The 19,721-nt window shown below is 42.2% G+C and overlaps 1 protein-coding gene across 2 annotated transcripts in view; it reads right to left on the bottom strand.

Moving 5' to 3' along the window:
- The window catches only part of syt7a (synaptotagmin VIIa), a 71,859-nt gene that overhangs the window by 38,867 nt on the left and 13,271 nt on the right, over positions 1–19,721 (bottom strand). For both annotated transcript variants that reach the window (XM_028584158.1, XM_028584160.1), the window contains exon 2: positions 2,675–2,778. In XM_028584158.1, coding sequence (XP_028439959.1) covers positions 2,675–2,778 — 104 coding nt within the window. The remainder of the gene's footprint in view (positions 1–2,674; positions 2,779–19,721) is intronic.

The following is a 19,721-nucleotide window of genomic DNA, read 5'->3' as shown; positions in this document are numbered from 1 at the left end:
ACGTTAGTGAATATTTTAGACAATGAAACGGCGAGTTCATGACTTCGCCACGTATACCATGGATGTATTAAGAGAACGACCTATACTTGTAAGAGACACGAGAGAGAAGCTCATGAACGTGCATGTTGCTACCAGTTGCTACGACAACACAAATAAATGAAAAGCATGTTGAAATCTGGTTGAAATCATCAATGTCTTCTCTCTTGCTGTATCAAAATCTCACCTAGTGTTCCTCAAAAAATCCCCAAAATGTGCTTAAAGTCAAGTCAAATTCAGTTTGTGCATGATTACATGATATAATTATTTTTATTTTTTTAAGATTATTTTTTTGGGGCTTTTCCCTTTATTATAGTGACAGTGGATAGAAATGAAAGGGGGAGAGAGATGGGGGATGACATGCAGCAAAGGGCAGCAGGTTGGATTCAAACCTGCGCCACTGCAGTACTCAGCCAACATGGGGCGAACGCTCTTACTTATTAATAAACCCCTGGAATTTAATATTTCAGATGTTTGAGCAAGATTTCTGTTCATGTCCAAAACTTTGTGCACATTCAAAATACATCTGTGTTCTCTGAGATTTGGAGGAGTCGTGATATTTTGAGAAAAATAAAGTTATGATAGGCTATTCCAAGAATAAAGTCACTATATTTCAGAAAATAATCTACCTGCATCATAGTCTGCTGTGCATTAAGTGATTGCTCTGCTGATAAGGTAGATCTCAGACCTTCTGATGGCCACAGAGCCCGGTTTGGGTCTCTGGTCTCTGAATGAGACAAATAGTTTAGCTAGGGAAGTGGCTGTACGCTGCTCTACATCGGAGGTGGAAAACCAAAACTACTGCTGCAGAAATACACGGAGCACAAACGCAACACATCTGCCGCAGCATGTAGACAGCTGAGCGCGTCCATAAACCTGAAGCTACCTGCATTTTACAGCGAGAGTGGACACTAAGCGACGCACAGGTCTGCTTCAGAGCTCCTTGTGATTGAGTCTGACCCATAGACTGAAAATATCATGTCACAGGAACTTCAAACTAAATTATTAGTATTGCACTCCTAACCTTTTTGTTGATGACATCAATGTATTAGACTGATCTGGCTAGGATTCCTCCGAAAATTAAACCTTTCACAGGGCTTTCCTTACTTAGAGACGGTTGCTAGGTGATAGCAACAAATACAGCATGGTCGGACATAGACCAGCACGTCTGCCCGTTCTATTTGCCTCGGAAAAATAAACAGGACCAAATCACATCCTGGGCTACACTCAAAACATTTGGGGCTGAAGCAGATGGCGCTCCTGGTGTAAACCGGGACATTTTAGCGTCCCGACAATATTTTGTCAGGACTCGGGACACGCAATTCAAAATTGTGACTGTCCCGGTCAAACCAGGACGTCTGGTCACCCTACGTTAGATAACCTAACTTGAACCCTGGAACGCTACCAAGTCGTGAGTCGTGACTTGAAGTCGTAACTTACGGCTAAAATCTGTGTCTGGAATGCAGCATTAGTCCGTCCCAACGAGGAAATCATGGGAGAGAGGAAAGGTGTTAATGTGTTTAGGTTGATGAGACATCCTTGGCTGCATCGCATAACCCTAATTTGATAGCTCCTCGGCCCTCGGCTGAAATGGAAGTTGTTCTGTTCCTCCTCCGTGAAGGCCGTCTCAAAGCTCTTATTTCTGCCCCGAGGACCGAGTAGCAAGCATAGAGGAGGGATCATCGAGGAGCTATAGCCGAGGAAACACAAGAGCAGCCTTCCCGGAAGCTGTGCAGCTGAAAGAGTTGCTACCTCCGACCAAACGGCTGACCTATTCAAGTGACGCTTCAGAGGAAAGGACGTCTCATCCCTCCAAAAACACATGTTACCTCTCTCCTCCCATGATTTCCTCGCGTCTCTCCCGTGCCTTCTCGGTGGGAGGAACTAAGACGCGAGGAAGGGAGGCAAGTGGATGACTTGAGGAGGCAATTTAAGGGCTATGAGATGCGCCGCTTGTATTTGTCAGTAATAGTAGAAGGCTACTCTCGTGTATCCTCACCTATAGCTCCTCGAAGATCCCTCCTCGATGCTCGCTCCTCGGTCATGGTTCACGGAGGAGGGACAGAACAACTTCCGGTTATCAAATAAGAGACATGAGATGCAGCCTATGTTTTAGATGTCAATGAATTGTTAGCAGTTCCACCGACGAGTCAATTCCTCTCTTAACTTTCACAAAAAGCAAATATTCAGTTCAATGTCCAAAGAATGAATGAAAATGTATGTAGCGAGCATCATTTTCGTTTTGGACTGTAAAAAAAACTGTAAACAAAGTAGGTAAACAAGCTCCATGTCAACTATGTAGTGACAGCTATGTCACAGGGGCAGTTGTGTAACAGAAAATTCTCAGTTCAACAAGACTGCACATAATATTTGCACAAATTGTTTTTATATTTGATCACATTGTTGTTTCTCCAATGCACCAAATTGTCTGTTTCAAGTACACTCACAGTAGACAATGTTTATGAAGGCTTTCTGATTATTAAAGCATGTTAAGATGGAAACTAATGTGACTGGAACCTACAGTATGTGTGTGTGTGTGTGTGTGTGTGTGTGTGTGTGTGTGTGTGTGTGTGTGTGTGTGTGTGTGTGTGTGTGTGTGTGTGTGTGTGTGTGTGTGTGTGTGTGTGTGTAAACTCACCATCTTGCGTTGACACCAACCACAGACGCCACAAAGAGCCACCAGCCAAACAGCACACACTGTCACTGCGAGGGAGACCAGGAATACACTGAGGGACACTGAGCCTGTGCACACAAACACATACAAGGAATGATGCAAGGAGTGATGCTTTTTTTTTTGCATACATGGTTTCATTTTCTTCATTTCATTTCATTTTCTTCACATGGAATTTTTGCAACAGAGCTGATTGTATGCCACAGTAAATCATGTTGTCAAAGACGGCAACCCAAAACAAAACTCTCCCTCTACTTTTAATTCAATAGCCAGGCAGAGCTGCCATTTTTACATTCTGTCATAAGGAGCTGAGAAATACAATCTCATCACTACCCCTTTCAGCATTTCAATACCTTTCCAATAAGGGCTGCAGCCAGGCATCACTCAGTTGCACACACATCACTGTCATGGTGTCAGAGCTTGTTAACTGACAGGCTGAAAGTGAAGGGAGGAGGGGGAGTAAGGCTGGGCTGACAATACAAGAGAGCTCATGATTAATGGGTATCAGTAGATGCCCAGTGAGAGAGGTGGCTCTAAAAGAGAGTCATTAAAAAACATCATCTTTTGCTGAGAGAATGTGTGTGTGTGTGTGTGTGTGTGTGTGTGTGTGTGTGTGTGTGTGTGTGTGTGTGTGTGTGTGTGTGTGTGTGTGTGTGTGTGTGTGAGAGAGAGACAATTCACACCTGCATCTGTGCGCCTGCGTCTGTTTACATGCTGGTTATGATACTGTTACAATAAGTGGATCTAAACTCGTGAGCACTTTGCGTTTCAAGTTGCACACGTTTTCAACAATTCAATGGCCTTCACTTTAGAGGACGAGGATATAAAGCCTCATTGAGCTTTGATATGCACAGCGAGAAGATGCTAATGTATTCAAATTCGTGATTTCCCTTCTAACAATTCTGATTCCTAAATATACAGTGATAAACGGGTGTCAGAATTCATTTTTACACCACTGAGTGACAAACACTGAAAAACACCCATGCTTTCCTTTCAATAACATGGTTTGTCTTCTTCCCAATTGCTGTCTCCTTGCCTTCCTTTGCTTGTCACAACTGGCCTTTTCATCTCACTCCTCCATCTTTATTCTCCATCTCGCCATGTCCTCTGGGAACAGACTAGCTCAAAAAGGAGGAACAGTGGTGGGTAAACTTGTTTCATGTTGAAAATAAGAACAGGATCAGCACTGTATTCCACAGCCTTCACTCAGCCTCCATACTGTTTTGAAGTTGACAGGACACCTGAGGCCACTTGAAGTCAGAAAAGTGAAAGTTCATACAAAACAGCCCAGACCATGGACAGCAAACTTAATGACAGGTAGATAATGATCGTCTACTGTTAGACAGTCCTTTAAAATCCCATGAGAATGACTTTAACAAATTAACCAATTAGTGAGTGCATTTACACTGAAATGTATATGTAAATGGCACAAAAAAACAGGAAAATCTTGGTTTGTGGATGAGAGAATGTACAGTATACGGTTACACTTTACTTTAAGGTATCTACATAAGAGTGACATGACACTGTCATGAACACATGACACTGTCATGACACAGTCATGGCACATGAACTCTAACCCTACCCATTACTTGTCATGACAAAAACCGAATGACACTTACTAAAAGAAGCGTTATGTCATAAACGTTTATGACTTGTTTATAATGTTTATGACACGTTCATGACAGTGTCACGTCATTCTTATGTAGATACCTTCAACTAAAGTGTAACCAGTATACTTTAGGGAGAGCTGGAGGTGAGTCTTCAGTAAAATAATTTTACTCTGTTCTTATGTTGATTGTCCTAATGTCAGGCATAATAACCATCAAAGAAATGTATTTATAATCCTCATGCAAAACTGGAAATGGCTGTCAATATACATGGTTTTACCAACTGCTAATTTTTACTTGCCAATGGCCGGTTCATTCTATCCCTCTTAAGTTGGTTTTAGACAGCAAGCGGTTGGCGCTGCTGCCTCTATTGTTTTTGAATGTTAACACAGCAGTAGTCTCGCATTGCCAGACCAATCTCCACAGCGCTGTGTCAGTGCTGGAGTATGGTCTGACTACACCCTTATTTATTCTGGGATAGGGGACAAAATGGCACCCTGGGCTGTGCTAAGCCCCAGATGCAGCAACGTTGCCCTTGCAAAATAGATAGTGGAAAAGGAGGGACAGCAATGTACACCCGTTGAGCCAGACTAGCACAGTGACAACCCTTCCACTTTTCATATATTATCTTTAATTCACTACTCTACTACATCTTCTCAGAGTGATACAATTCTCTTGTATGTTTATGTGTTACTGGTAGGCCCTTTAAGACCGGCAAGCCATTTTATGACACTTAATGATGCCCTGTGGAGTTTTATTATAAGCAGAGTTTCTGTTTACACTCAGTGTTTGCTCAACAAATGCATTTCCCTCCTCAGAAAACATTTGCAAAGCTAGTTTTTCTAAAAAAAAGTCTGAAACCGGCATTGTTTACATTCATGTTTAATTGCTAGCAGTCTTCTTCTTCCCTGCCTTTTTGAGTACATTTTTGCTTGCAGGTACAAAGTGGAGCAACAAAGTTTTCTAACTGCGTTATGCACCTTAGTGGATTTTTGGAATAAAGAGATCAAGGGTGGCATTATCTGTTGAATTATCATTTGTTTTCATTGAGCTACAATGTATTAACAAATCCTTTTATGCTTTAATCTACAAGAGGAGTGTGTGTGAGGTGCATAGGATAAGAAACATAAGTCAACTACAGTAAAGGTTTACACTCTTCATCGAGTTGGGACCCTACAACATCTCTTCCAAAGCAGGTCCTCCAACCAGCCTTGTACTGCCTGAGAAATAAAAATCCTAAACATCTTAAACATCACACACTATATGAGTTTATCTGCTCCCGGCTGGAAAACACTCGATCCGACTCAACTGATCTTGTTCTGATCGTGAAGGTATGGCTATCATCAGCGTAATAGTCGTTACAAGTGACCTTCCCATTATTTATCTACTGTCATAGAGACTACTAATGGCAAAAAGGCACGTCCATGCCCTCCTGAACTTGAGAGGGTCAATGAAACATAGCCAGCTGATGAATGATGAATATAACTATTCATAGATGTACAGAAATAGACACAGCTTATGTCCTCTGCTACTGTATATTCATAGAGAGGTCAATAAAGTTGAGTGCATTAGATACCACGACATCAGCAAGGGTAGCAATGGATCTTAAATAAGGAACTGTTCTCCAGCTAAGGGCATCTATGGTAACATCAGTGCTTAGTGGCTCGGTGATGGATGTTGTGATTTCTAAAGGGCTTAGAGAGTCAGGTGGATATGTGAAAGCCAGCAGCTGATGTAGGGCCCCACGTCCTGTGCTCTTCCTGAAGGTCGGGGGGATGGGGTGAAGGGTGGTATGGTTTATGATCTGTGTCTGTCATGAGAGCTGATGTAAGTAAAAAAGCCTCCAAATAAAATGCAGCATCCACAGAGGCCATGTTTCTGCACTCAGTAAATGGGCAGCTGGATTCACACTTCATGGAATATAACTCTCTCTTTAAAAGCTACAGAGGCAGTGTGCAGGCAGTGCAGAGGAATAAAAAGAAGGAAATAGACTGCGTTTAGGTATTAGGGAGATATGCAAATCTTCAGTATTATAGCTGTTGAGAAAAACAGGCATCATTAGAGTAAGAGAAGTCTGCACTACACACAGCTATCACAGCACTCAGGGAATTCAATTCATCTTTCCCTTTGAGCAAAACAAAACTTTCAGCTTGAAATACTCAAACGGCAGTGGTGGAATGTAACCAAGTACATTTACTCAAGTACTGTACTGTTAAGTAAGGAATAAAAAATACTGGAGAGCGATGAATCACATCTAAAATGGCAGGACTCGGGAATACTGACAAGTGAGCTGAACAAGCCATTGAACCCTTTGATCAGAAGCCTTTAGAAGTCAGAGCACTCTTGAACTTGAAAGTCGCCTGTTTGTTTTAGATCAGTGACTATCTCTTTTATATGCACAAAAAAGAGAAAATAAAAGGCACTATGCACTGGGGTAAGTAGCAACGGTGATGGTGTAAATGAGCTTGCAATAAACCCTCTGCCTGAAGAAGACAACAAAGACCAAGTACTGCTGACGTTAAACATGGACACAGGCAGAACTTGTAGAAAGGTACAGAGTCTTTAGTATGGAGTGCTCTTAGTGCATAGCAGCATTGAGTACAACAAGCATTACTGTGGAGAGTGGGACTGTACACATCGGTGATCTGGCCCACATGCAGTGAGCTAAGCCAAGCAGAAAGGGACCAGTCCTCAGGGGTAGAAGAAATTGCTAATTGGACAGGCGGAACTGGAGCAGTGTCCAGTCAGCAAAGCTGCCACACCGCATTTTTATGCTCTGACTGAGGTGGAGAGGGCAGTGCATCAGAAGCTCTGGGTGCAAAGCTCACAGCCTAATCGCCACTTCAAAGTGCCCCCTCCTTGTACTGGAGTCTGGGTTCTGGCCGCTTTATAACCACTGAGCTGCTGTTGGGGTAATCCTCCGATGTCACTCAGATGTCTTTACAGATCTGTCCCCTCTGAGGCTAAATCTGTGTGCAACAGCAAACTGTTACTTACTTCCAGTTATGTTGCGATACTAAGTGTTTCAAATTGCTTCCATCTCCATCTCCATCTCTTCTGGCTCAATTCTATGCTGCAGCTTACTGCTTTTGTTTTGGAGTTATTTCTCAAGACAAAATACTGGGTGGTTGTAAACAGCACGTACATTTGGAAGCGTTCTAAATATTTCCCCCCATGCTCAATCGCACAAGATAATTTGTGTTGGAAGAGCGTAAAATTCACAGATATGAATAAAATTATTAACAACAATTATGGTGGTTCCAGTTAAATAATGTCATTGTCAAATAAACTGATGAGATAAGATTTCACACAGTGAGCTCAGAGGTGGTTGCTACCAGTGCTGTGGCATGCTCATAGGATGAGCTATTGTTTTGGCATGTTTTAGCCCATTTACTGTTGTTGTAAAGCCAGCCAGTCTGGCAAGACTAAATAGGCATTTGCTTAAGACAGAACGTCATGTCAAGTAGGATGCATGACAGATGATTGACTGTTCTCTCCACCATGCAGACATCATTGTGAAACCTTCCCACGGCTATTTGAAGGAATGTACCATTGGGCATTAGTATTTGGATTTTGGGGAAAAAAAACACTGCAGTTTTCTGAAAATGTCAAATATATTTTAAACTATTATAAAGTTGTAGAATTGTGCTTCATTTCTTTTACAAGGTTTAGGGATTGTCAAGCAAGGTCATTTTCTCAGCCTTTCCTATGGTTTGCTGGTTGGTCATCATGTTTTTGGGCTCAATACATTCTCAGTGGACAATTCAGTTTTACAGATGTATACTAATACTTTATTTACATCACATTCATGAATTGGATTTTGGCAGGGAACACTTACAAATTTTTGGATGTCAGTGCTTGCTACCACCACTTAATGTTACATTAACACGCAACGAGAAACAACATAGACAACATAATGTGATCTGTGATGGATTCACTATCTAAAGTAAGTTGGCAGCAAAATTCAAAATCAAATTGATCTGGCAGGTATGGCGAACATCCATTCATCTAAAAAGCTCTGGCATGCTTTGGGAAATTGATGGTATAATATTGAGTTTATGCTAATTTGCAGCAATTTGCAGTACATGGGAAAATGATGGACACAATTCTGGTATGATCCTTTAACCACTTAGAAACCCCAGTCCACAATGGACACTAGAGCCCCATGTACTGCAAATCACAGGGATGTGTAGAGCAACCAGTGAAATTTTGACAGGTGGAGAGCACCTGTGGTGAGAGTGAGTGTCTTTTGCATCCCCTGTAGGCTACAGAGAGCTTTGGCTGTCCTCTGTCCCTATATGCTCCCTGTGGCTCAGCTGCAGCACTGCTGTGCTGTCACAGAGGCTGTTTTGCAGAGAGAGTAAGACGACTGCCACCCACGTTCTGTCTGCTCTCAGATGAGGGATAAGATCCATCTCAGTCCAGTGACAAGCCGGGCTGGAGTTGGACCAGCAAGACGTCATGTGACACATGCCTGCTGTCACCTATAATGGCACCATCATCTTATTAGCACCTCTGACAGTGAATAGGTGAATCACCATAAAAGCCAATAAGATCTGGACACTCGGGGTATAAGTGAACTGAAGCTGTGATAATGTTTTAATATAGTTACAAGGGAACACAATTATTGTTTCTATGACTTCTATGCCATACAACTGATGCTGAACAGATGCTATTTTTAACCAGCACACTAATATTCTTATGTGACTTGGGCAAACATTGCATTTCATAATGTATGTTTATGAGTCCTTAGCTCAGATAGTCCAATGCTTAGATATCATTTGGCGTAGACCATTTTATATGTAATTATTTACGTGACAACAAATATGATAACCACATAAATAAAACGTTTTATACGTTAAATACTCTGTTTTCTTATCAACTGTATGCTAATGGTAAATACTCAGGAGTATCTGTGAAAAACAACCAGCAGCCTGCTCACAGTAGGATGCTCAATGAATAGCTTAACTTCTGTGTGTAAGTCAGGCTGTATAATATCCAATAGTCAAAATGACATACTGCAATGAAAATAATGAAGGTGTGATTCCTGAATATTTTTCTTTTCAGCAAACTTAAAGAAATAATATCAGCTATCAGCTCTGCTTAGTGACTTCTATACTTATTTACAACACCTATTGTTCTTCAGACTATCCTTTTGTCAGAGGCTGGCCCCTTCAAAAAAATATTAATATTTGGAATGTTTTAGTAAAAATTGTGAAGCCCTAGTCATGTTGAGCTCATTTACTTTACAGGCGTGACCTCAGTGGGAGGTAAATGAATATTATTTACTTATAATTAAATTATTGATGAGTGGTATAGATAACATTTTGGTTAAATCTAATTCTCCTGATGTGTTTGATGAGGACTTTATCCAGTAATCTATCAGTGTCTCCCCCAGCTCTGCCTCAGAAAGACTGAATTAACTGGTCAGATTGAAATGGATGACTTTCATATGTAAGCCACAAGAAAGGACTCAACACATTTACCAAGGACACTCTCCCGCCGCTTCCTCACAGGCCCACTTGTTTTCCAATTTGTAAGTGCCCCTGCCTCGCATCAAACATACATTAATAATGGATTACAGCCATATATCACCGAATGATTCTAAAACACTACTTCTTCTTGGATATTATTTTAGTGGTGCACATTTGTCAGTGCAGTTTACCAGCTAATTAAATGTTTAGGTAACTTTGATTGTTTCAGATCAGTCAGGATTGAAGAATATTCAGAAATACATGATATAACAGATTACCTCTTATAATGTTGTACCTCTTGGCTTCACCTAGACTTCACCTTTCTCATCTCATTTTTTAAGTACTCTTTCCACTTTCAACTCCTGTCCTGAGTGTCTCACTGGGACAAAGGACTTATATGTTTCAGAAACCTGATCAAGCTAAATGAGCTTCTCCTGTTTAGTAGCCCCAGAGCTTTAATATGGTGTTGATTCCTCACACATTTAAAAACAACCTATTACTCACCAGTCCCACTGATGCCCTTGACTTTATTGATTTAAGTCCACATGGTGGCTGTTGATACTCTGGAGGTAGACTAGTGTCCATCTCAGTAATGAGCTGGAGAGCTTTAAACTAAGTCAACCATGACTAACATTATTCCAGGTTCATGGGCATTACAATGCCTATATATAGCCTATTTTATTTGTTGTGAGCAAGGTTTAGGATTCACAATAAAACAGCTCCTCACTGAATGGTAATAGCTCCTTTGACTTCCTACACCCCATCAATGTTCACTTTCTCACCTTCTTGTCCTCTGTGCTCTAATTTACAGTCACTTCTAATTTATTGCTGTATCACCTTCACCATCTGCAAATAAAGTTGTGTTTTAGTTAATGCCATTCTAAAAAAATAAAGCTTTTTTTATTTATTTTTTAAAAAGGGTACAATCACATGCGGTCAAAATTGCAAATACTCTTCTACTTGACACAGCTTAAGCACAGTGACATGAGTGGGAACACATGCGTTTTAGGGATGTGAAGGAACCAAGAAAGTGGAAAGAGAACAGTGCAGGAAAAAGCAGAGTGGGAGTGAGGGAAGAGGGACCCAACTATAATGCTATTGAGGAGCGATTTGTGAAGCTTGTGCATATGCATACAGTCCCCCATCTACCCACATCTTCAGCTCACTGCTGGTGACATCAACCAAGACAAAGAGGCCTCGGATGCTCCAGATGTAGTATGTGGGTGGCAGTATAAAATCTAATCCAAGTCAAAGTCAATTGTATTTGCCTAAGGATACAGGGCAGAGTCGCATGCGCTCATGGTATGTGTGTTTGTGTACGTGTGTGGATACTTGTGCGCTTTTGTATCCATGTCCAATTTCCAGCGCCCCTCTTCATATAAAAATATCAGCCTTAATATTCTCACGCCATAAAAAAAATTAAAAAAAAAACAATTATTGAGGGTGTAATTAAAGTATTGGCAGGACAAGTGCAACTTTAATTGAATGACAGCTACAGTAGATGACAGTCAAATGAAAGTGAAGCCGCCTAGTCCCAGCATCTCCGTTACGGTTTTATAAAATCTCATCAAACACCATGAAACTACACAATGGGCTTAGCATAAGACGTTTACATGATTATTCACAACCAATACAGACACACATCTATCTGGGAAAAAGCCAGACGGACTCCATTTGTCATAAATGAATTAATTCCAATTCATGACTACCTGGAGGCCTTTACCTTTGCCTTCTTCATTAAATTAAAGACCGCTTGTTAAAGGACTTTATTACCTGTCTGGACAGACTAGGCAGTAAAAACACAGGACCTGGCAAACCCTCGCCTCTAGCCAGAGGTTATAGTATTGACTCGGTCATAACCCAGCCAAAGTCGTATCCCTTAAGACTCCATAAAAAAACCTCTAAAATATAGACTTTACGTGACCTGATGCCATCCGTGCGTGTCTGTCTCTGCATCTGTATGTCTGCCTTTATTTCTGCAAATGGCACCCACTTTCCCAAAACCTTACACTGACTAACTTGTACCCTCGGCTGGTTTGTTGCCTGATCACTCTGCCTCACCTGTGACCACAACCTTCTCACAACTGTGTCAGGAGTGCTGACGAGGGGAGGATGTACAAGTGCGCGACAGCTAAGTGAAGGACGCCGAAAGGTTGCTTTTTAGAAGTAATAATCTGGCTGCCGAACTGTAATTTACACAGTCATAGGAGTGCAGAGGGTAAACAGAGATTAATGGCGTTTCTCCATTACATGGTACCTGCTCGACTCGCCTCGACTCTACTCGCCTCGACTCGCTGTGCATCCGTTTTCCATTGCAGATTTTAGTATCGCCTCAGCGTGGCTGGTTGTCATAACGACTGCCGTGGGCGTGGCTTAGTAGCTTGCTTTCCCATTGACATATCCCCGACGCATTTCCTGGTTCTCCGTCTCCGTAAACAACATGATATCAAAGAGATAGTTAACGTTTACTGCTCCAGATTTCCCACCGTGGTCACATATATATGACTCTAGAGTCGCTACTCGCTTTGTTTCTCTCACATATATATGACTCTAGAGTCGCTACTCGCTGCGGAGATAATCGCCGATCTCTCTCACTTCTCCCTCGCTCACTAGCTCCCCACACACACACATACGGCGACTCGACACACACACACATCACACATGCACACACCAGCGCACCAGTATAACCATCAGGCCACTTGTATGCTACGGAGAAAGCTCTGCGTGGAGCCTCCGGCAGCAAAAAAACACCGCTGGCTAAACTATTTAAAAATGCCGTCTCTCGCTAGCAATGCAGTGATCAGTGACGCTTCTTTCCCACCAATCAGCAGCCTGCAGGGTTTCACGTCACCTTCTCGGCTCGCCTCAGCTCGCTTGGAACCTCAATTGAGCAGGTAATAAAAAAAATACCTGTTAGCAGGTACCAGGTACTTTTTTTTGTAATGGAAAACCAAAAAAGGCGAGTAGAGGCGAGGCGAGGCGAGTATGTAATGGAAAAGCGCCATAACTCTTCTACAGGGTGTGGTATATTTGTTCAGTGGCTGCTTCTCTCATCTGATGGAAATGAGAATCCCATCCCTCCAGTGAGCACCTTTCTCCCCTGGTGACCTTCTTCGTCAGCCGCTGTGCATTAAAGGTAAAGCTCCACCATGGTTGAAGTGATCCTGTCCTCTTCAGTGATGTGGCCTGAGCAGAGGCCCCAGGGAAGACACTACATTGGCTCAATGTCAGGAGGAGATTTAAATACCCCCTCTGCTTTTAGACTCCAGCTGGATAGACACCAAAGAAAATAACTGTCATTAGCATCAGCCAATGTCAATGGAAGGACAAATTAAAGTAATGAAATATATCCTATAACTCTAAATCTACTGTAGCTTTTAATATATCTGCTTCCTCTGACTCATAAGTGAGTTTCTTCCAAAAAACACATTTAATAATTAATAATACAATTTAATATGCGTCATGTTCCCCAGAATTAAGTTTTACTTTTTGCAGACAGCCAGCTCTGTATAAACATAATTTGCTCTTCATAAGCACAGGGTCATTTTAGACGGGCCTTCAGCACTGCTGTCTGTTGCTTGACTGCCCATTGATGTGTTTGCTTGTATAACTGTCAACAATTTACAGCTGGGTAGTACCCAGCAGAATGAGACATATTGACGATGCCATGCAGCTGCTTGCTCGCAGCAGAATACAGTCAAGGGCTCATGGGAAATATAGTTTTCCACAACTACCGGTCCTTCTGGCCTTCACTTCTGCTGGGAGCAGCCTGTAATTTTCCTTCCAATTACACAGCACCTGAGGCCATTTTAGCCTTGCTCCATACTGTAATAGCTTGTCTTAATTCTTACTCACGAGCATATTAATAATAGCATTTGTGGAGATATGAGCTGCTGCAGTAAATATCACCTCGGAGTTTAGGTGTGGCAATAATACCTGCAGCACCTTGCAGGATGTCAGTGTTTGTCACGTCCACCAATAGGGCGATGTCTTCCATCTGGCTGGCAGGGCAGCAGAGAATAAATGGCAGGCTTGGCTGCTGCCATTAAGCAGAGTGACACACACACACAGCTCTCACACCTACTTGACATTATCACCCCTACATCATGACAAGGATGTTATTTGGCTAACTATTGCAGGCGTAGCTGAGTGGGGAAATAATAGAGGGAGTGTGAGTTCAGGCTGGAGAGTGAGAAAGAGAAGAGATTTAAGTTATTACTGGAAATCACCTTAAGTGTCTCTTTGGCGGGGAAATACTGAGAGGCACAGTATTTCTACTACAAATATACGATTAATTGTGGAAGGCGTGTTGGAGCCTTGTTTTCCATCACTTTCTCAATTCACTTGGTGGCCTCTTGAGAGCTCAGAGCTGGGTGACGCCTGACCTGGGGACATGCAAACTAAGTTGTCACAAATAATCTAACGGCATTACGAGCATTATTTATTGTGATTGGAATGAAAAACGAAGAGGCAGAACTAACCTGATCCGTGGGTGATTTATTAACTCTCTTGAAGAGAGCTATAACTGTTGTCATGTGTAATCGGCCAGATGGAGCTGGCAAAGAATAACGGATGCTGTTGAGGCAGCCTCTCAGCCCTGTGTCTCTATGAGGTCTGTTAAATTGCTAAAAGGACAATAACTGTGTGATTGTGTGATTTGTATGCAACCTGACCTTTAAGACGACTGAGGGGCTCTTGAGAACACAAAGCTAATCCAGGAACAAACAGCGGTTCCTGTCAGGTGAGAAGATTTGGTTGGATTGAATAGAGTTTTTTTCAGATCATCTTTTTTGGTTCTTTTGTAAATAAATCATGTCAGTAGTTTGATTAGGATGGGTTCCGTTTGGTGAGAAAGTTCAGAGGTCATCTTTAGCCATGCTGCATAGCATCAGTCAGTTAGCTCCTAGTCTATGTCCTTGACGTTTAACTTCCGGGATTGCTCCGCCGGATGCATGTATTTTCCGTTTCCTTCCGCTTTCTTTGTGTTGGAATTTTAAATTTGGTGGATTAATGAGGACTATTCTTATGACTTATGCTTCTCAGATCGCTGCATGGTAAATTGACGCAGCTAGCTAGACTATCTGTCCAATCTGAGTTTTCTCTCGCACAACTATTTTGCAGCAGCTCTGTATGGAGTTTAGTGCTGCCCATGACGATTGTGATTGGTTTAAAGAAATGCCAATAAACCACAGCATGTTTTCCTCCCATCCCCGAATGCTATTTGGAGTAGCCAGACCCTCCTTCAGCGCCCTTTGGAGGAGGGTCTGGCAAAGCGAGACTAGTTAGCTCCTCACTTTGGTTCAGACTAATATTTCTCACAACTACTGAATGGATTGGCATGAAATTTGGTCCACACATTCATGTTCCCCTCGGCAGGGGTGTCAGACTAGGGGTGGAGAGGGGACTGAGGATCCAGGGCCCTCATGTGAGGAGGGCCCAAAAAGATGCTAGAATGAATAGCTGTGGATGTCGGGATGGGCCCATAGAGAATGCCTTTCTACAGGGCCCAGAATATTGTGCTACGCCCCTGTTTCTCGGGTTAAATTATAGGAACTTTGGTGATCCCTTCCCATCTTGCACCATCAACATTTTAATTTTTTCAATACTTTGGTTTATATCCAAATACTTACAAAGACAATGAGATTTCCATCAGTCTCAGCTGTACTTAGTGCTAATAACTATAAAATGTTAGCATGCTAACACCATAAACTATAGATTAATATGGTGTACATTATACCTGCTACAAATCCGAATGTTAGCATTGTCACTGTGGGCATGTTAGTGTGCTGACATTAGCATTTAGCTCAAAGCATTGCTGCTATGCTAATGTGCTGTAGATTCTTAGTTAAAAAAATCAAAAGGCATAAAAAAAACAATGCAATTAAGTCAGAAAACTAAAATAAATATTAGATCAAGCACTTAAGTGTTTTGTGGACTGAATACATGACTTCTGTTTGAAAATCAGTCGCTATTCACAAGTTAATGGAATGGTTTTACCCAAATCACTGCCAGTTATCTAATGGGTATGTGTAAAGTGGCTAGCACTATAACATTTCAAAGCACTAATTGATGCACAGATGAAATGTAAGGTTCAGAGGGGAGTATGTGTGTGTGTGTGGGGGTATGTGTCCATGCCTATTTGTGTAATTGTTAGAACGTGTGCTGTGCTTAGCCTGTGGATGCAGGGTGATTCACCAGGCTGTTCTGGAGGATTCCTGTGTAGGCTGACAGTCGTGGAGAACGGGACCTGAGATGAGGGAAATGGGGTCGAAAAGGAACAGAAAGGAGAATGGATACAAACAGTACAAAAATGCGTGCTTCCCTTTTGGACCCTCGACCCCTGGTCTCCAGCAAGCAGGCGGAATGACAAGTGCCATCTCCACAGCGTTCCTGCGTGATGTATTGTTGAGTGGTCATAAATGGATGATGTAATAATATGTAGGGGAAGGGGTCTGAAGTGTCACTTCTTTCTGCATCTGGCCTGGAGAGATTGTGTAAACCTTTGCTCAAAAAGCACCCAAAATAGGACTAGTCCAGAGTATGTGAAATATAAAATCAAGCGCAGAGGACTGCCAGCATGCCCTACCTCGAGGCTGTACTTGTTGGGGGGCTGGAGGCTGGGGAGGGGGGGACAAGATCATGCGTATGGCTGGCTGCGGCTGGAGGAAGACAGAGAGCGAGCATGGGCACGCAGGCCTACAGATGCTTAGAGCTTTTTATTAGCCTGCTTTCCACTGCAAAGCCAAAAAGGAAAAGGCAAGGCTTACTCATCACTCATATCACTAATTTCCCCCCTAAAACAATTGTGCATCTTTTTGCACTTTGTTGCAGACCGTGATGGTTGCCAAGTGGGTTATAGTTTCATCAGAACAAATAGTGTTTATATTACATATTTTTTCTCCCTTTTCCAGTTGGCCATAATTCTGACAAATCCTACTTAGCCTTATTGTTGTGGCTGGTGGCCCATAATCCTGTCAGAGAACAGCATGTGTTTCATGCCCTGTTCAGACCTGTTCAGACCAACTGCATCCAGAATGTGTCTAGATTAATCACACTTGGCTCCAGAATGTGTCTAAAAGTGACCACATGGGCGCCCGGATAGCTCAGTTGGTAGAGCGGGCGCCCATATATAGAGGTTTACTCCTCGACGCAGCGGGCCCAGGTTTGACTCCGACCTGTGGCTCTTTGCTGCGTGTCATTCCCCCTCTCTCTCCCCTTCCATGTCTTCAGCTGTCCTGTCAATAAAGGCCCTGCTGAACAGAGACAGAAATGGTGAGAAAGAGTTTGGTACCTCCCATCATGAATCGACTTCAAAACACCATCCATGCTTTTTGCACAAACAACTTGTCGTGCTGTATGCATGTTGTACAAAGTTGAAGATGACCCCACGGCCCTTGCTTTCACGTTACATTGAATATTCAGTCACATGCATCAGTGACCCCCTCTGAATGCTGTTTGAGCAATTCAATCCCAGAAAAGCCTCAAAGCTGTGTGTGTGCAATTACACCTGTGTTTAGACCTGCTCACTGGTGATCAGATAAGATGCTTTTTGGTTCTAAATGCAAACAGAGCCTCAGTAAAGAAATGAAAGGAATCTGAGATTTTAGGCATGTATGTGACTGCGTGTCTGTTTGCACACTTTGGAATGTAGTAAAAACAAAGATCATTAACACTACCATGCAACTGTTGTTGGCAAATACTTAAGAATGACCTTAAAATTAAGTTATCACAGTATTATGACTGAATACAATTATACGCTACAGAGATTTCTTCCAATTACGTTTCATGCTAAAATGACAGCTTACTGTCCAGCTGCATGGCTAAATATTTTGTAGAAAAAGAATGAACAAAGCAGAGAGCCACATCTGTAAATGCACCTATGCAAGTGGTTCAACGAGTGGCTTAATCAGACATGCAGGTTTCCATTCCCAATTCAGAATGCAAAGCAGCATCCAACAGGTGGAGCATCGAGTGCACAGCCTGATTTTAGAACATCCAACAGTACTGCCTCAAACCAGTGGAACAGCACGACAATGACTGCACGCAATGGATTTTTCTTCCCTATCACTGCACACAGTAATAACCTCAGGTCAGCACTATAAATATGGTCATACACTCCAATATAACCACTCAGCACATATCAAAGCTCAAAAGAAGTTATTCTTAAAACCAGAGCATCAAACGATTGTGTATGTTTGGTTTTGTGTCTTTACACCTCAAAGATAATGTACTTTAATGTTCTACTGGAATATTACTAATCTAATTTAAATGAAACCCATGTATTTAAAATTTAATTTAGGAATGTTTAATAAAACCTTTAAACATGTATTGTGAAAAATCTTGGTTTCCTCATGATCTAGGCTTCACCTGCCACTCTTTTTCACTCTTCCACCTAAACCTCCCAGACTCTACATACCTAGGCTTGTGATCTCTTGGTAGATAGTACTCTAACAGGAGGTATTTTATGGTCCACATCCAGCCTGTCAAATCTGTCTGGAGCACATTACACAAAGTGCTGCTGCAAACAGTGGGTAATAGACAGAGGGCGACGGAGAAGAGAGCGCTGTGTTTAGAAAAAGAAAAAGCAGAAGAGGAAAATGGAGCCGCCAAAAGGACATAGGAAGCATTTTTTTCAGTGAACTTCCCGAAGCTCCACTCCTCCAATGCTCTTCTGCCATTCTCATTCTGTCCTAGTCCTGCAAGTTTTTAAATTTCAAAGGTAATCTTAAGTAATACTGACTAGCCATTTATGAGATGCAAATATGACACAGAATTAAATATTTAATACAAATAGCCTATTACATTATATTAATATTACAGAGGGGTAAAGGAGAGGGTGTGAATGTGGCTCTGGAGTTAGACTGAAACAGAGGTGAGTGCAAAATCGCTCTGCACTGAATGATAATATTCCCACTGTTAAAACAAGGCCTGTCATTTCTTACAACTCAGACACCAACATGTAATACAGGGACTGAAAGTAAATACCACACATACATCTACAGCACAAAACGCTTTAGATCCCTGTATAGGCTCTGCTATATAACATTGGGCGACATTGTATGTTTTATACAAGACCCTTTCTGGGTATGTCTCATGTCAATGGAGCCTCCGTGAACAGTCCTTAATGAGGCTTGTCAGGCGCTTTAAGAAGGAGGAAGACTGTCAGAAGAAGCTGGGAGCCACATGCCTGTCAATCTTCAGCCATGTCTGATGTGCGGTGTTAGAACCTAACCATGTGGACGCTTTAATCAAACACGTGGCCTGCCCTAACAAAGGAAAGGCCTACTTGCAGAGACACAGCCTAGACAAGCCAACAGGCGGCAAAACACACCAGATGTTGCAGGTCTCACCTAAGTGTTACCTTTAGGTTTGAATTCAGGTCCTGGCTTCCCATTGGACGAGACTCACGGAAACACTGGGGATTCCCTGCAGTGTCACCCAGGACACAGACTCAGGTTACCACACCCTTGTCTTTCCACTGCGGCTGCTTCAGGAGATGCACAGTCAACCGTTTTTGTTTAACATGTTGTGGATTCTGAGAAATCGCTGTTCAACCAGCCATTTCATCTAACCTGCAGAAGGGAGAGAGTACCACCGTCTTGTTCACTAAAGAGGAGAATAACTTCTAAGACCGGCACTTTTTCTTCATTAAGTTGACTTAGCTGTTTCCTTTGCTGCCACTAGAAGGAGCAGCTTTCCATTAAACTCGCAGAGGAGCGGCCCCGTCTTTGTTCAACTCGGAAAGCCCACCGGGAGAAATAAAAAGGTCTAAAGCACACCTAAATCGCTACAGGAAGCGATCTCAAGTAATTAATTAGAGATAATTAATTAGTGTGTTATTTATGAGCTCTTTTGCTGTGTACTGGCGTTTTTCCATTACATGGTAGCTACTCGCATTTTTTGGTTTTCCATTATGAAAAAAAGTCCCTGGTA

Source organism: Perca flavescens, chromosome 8 (genome assembly GCF_004354835.1).
Source record: "Perca flavescens isolate YP-PL-M2 chromosome 8, PFLA_1.0, whole genome shotgun sequence".
NCBI lineage: Eukaryota > Metazoa > Chordata > Actinopteri > Perciformes > Percidae > Perca > Perca flavescens.
Note: the sequence above shows the minus strand (reverse complement) of the source record. Positions and strands in the feature narration are given on the sequence as shown.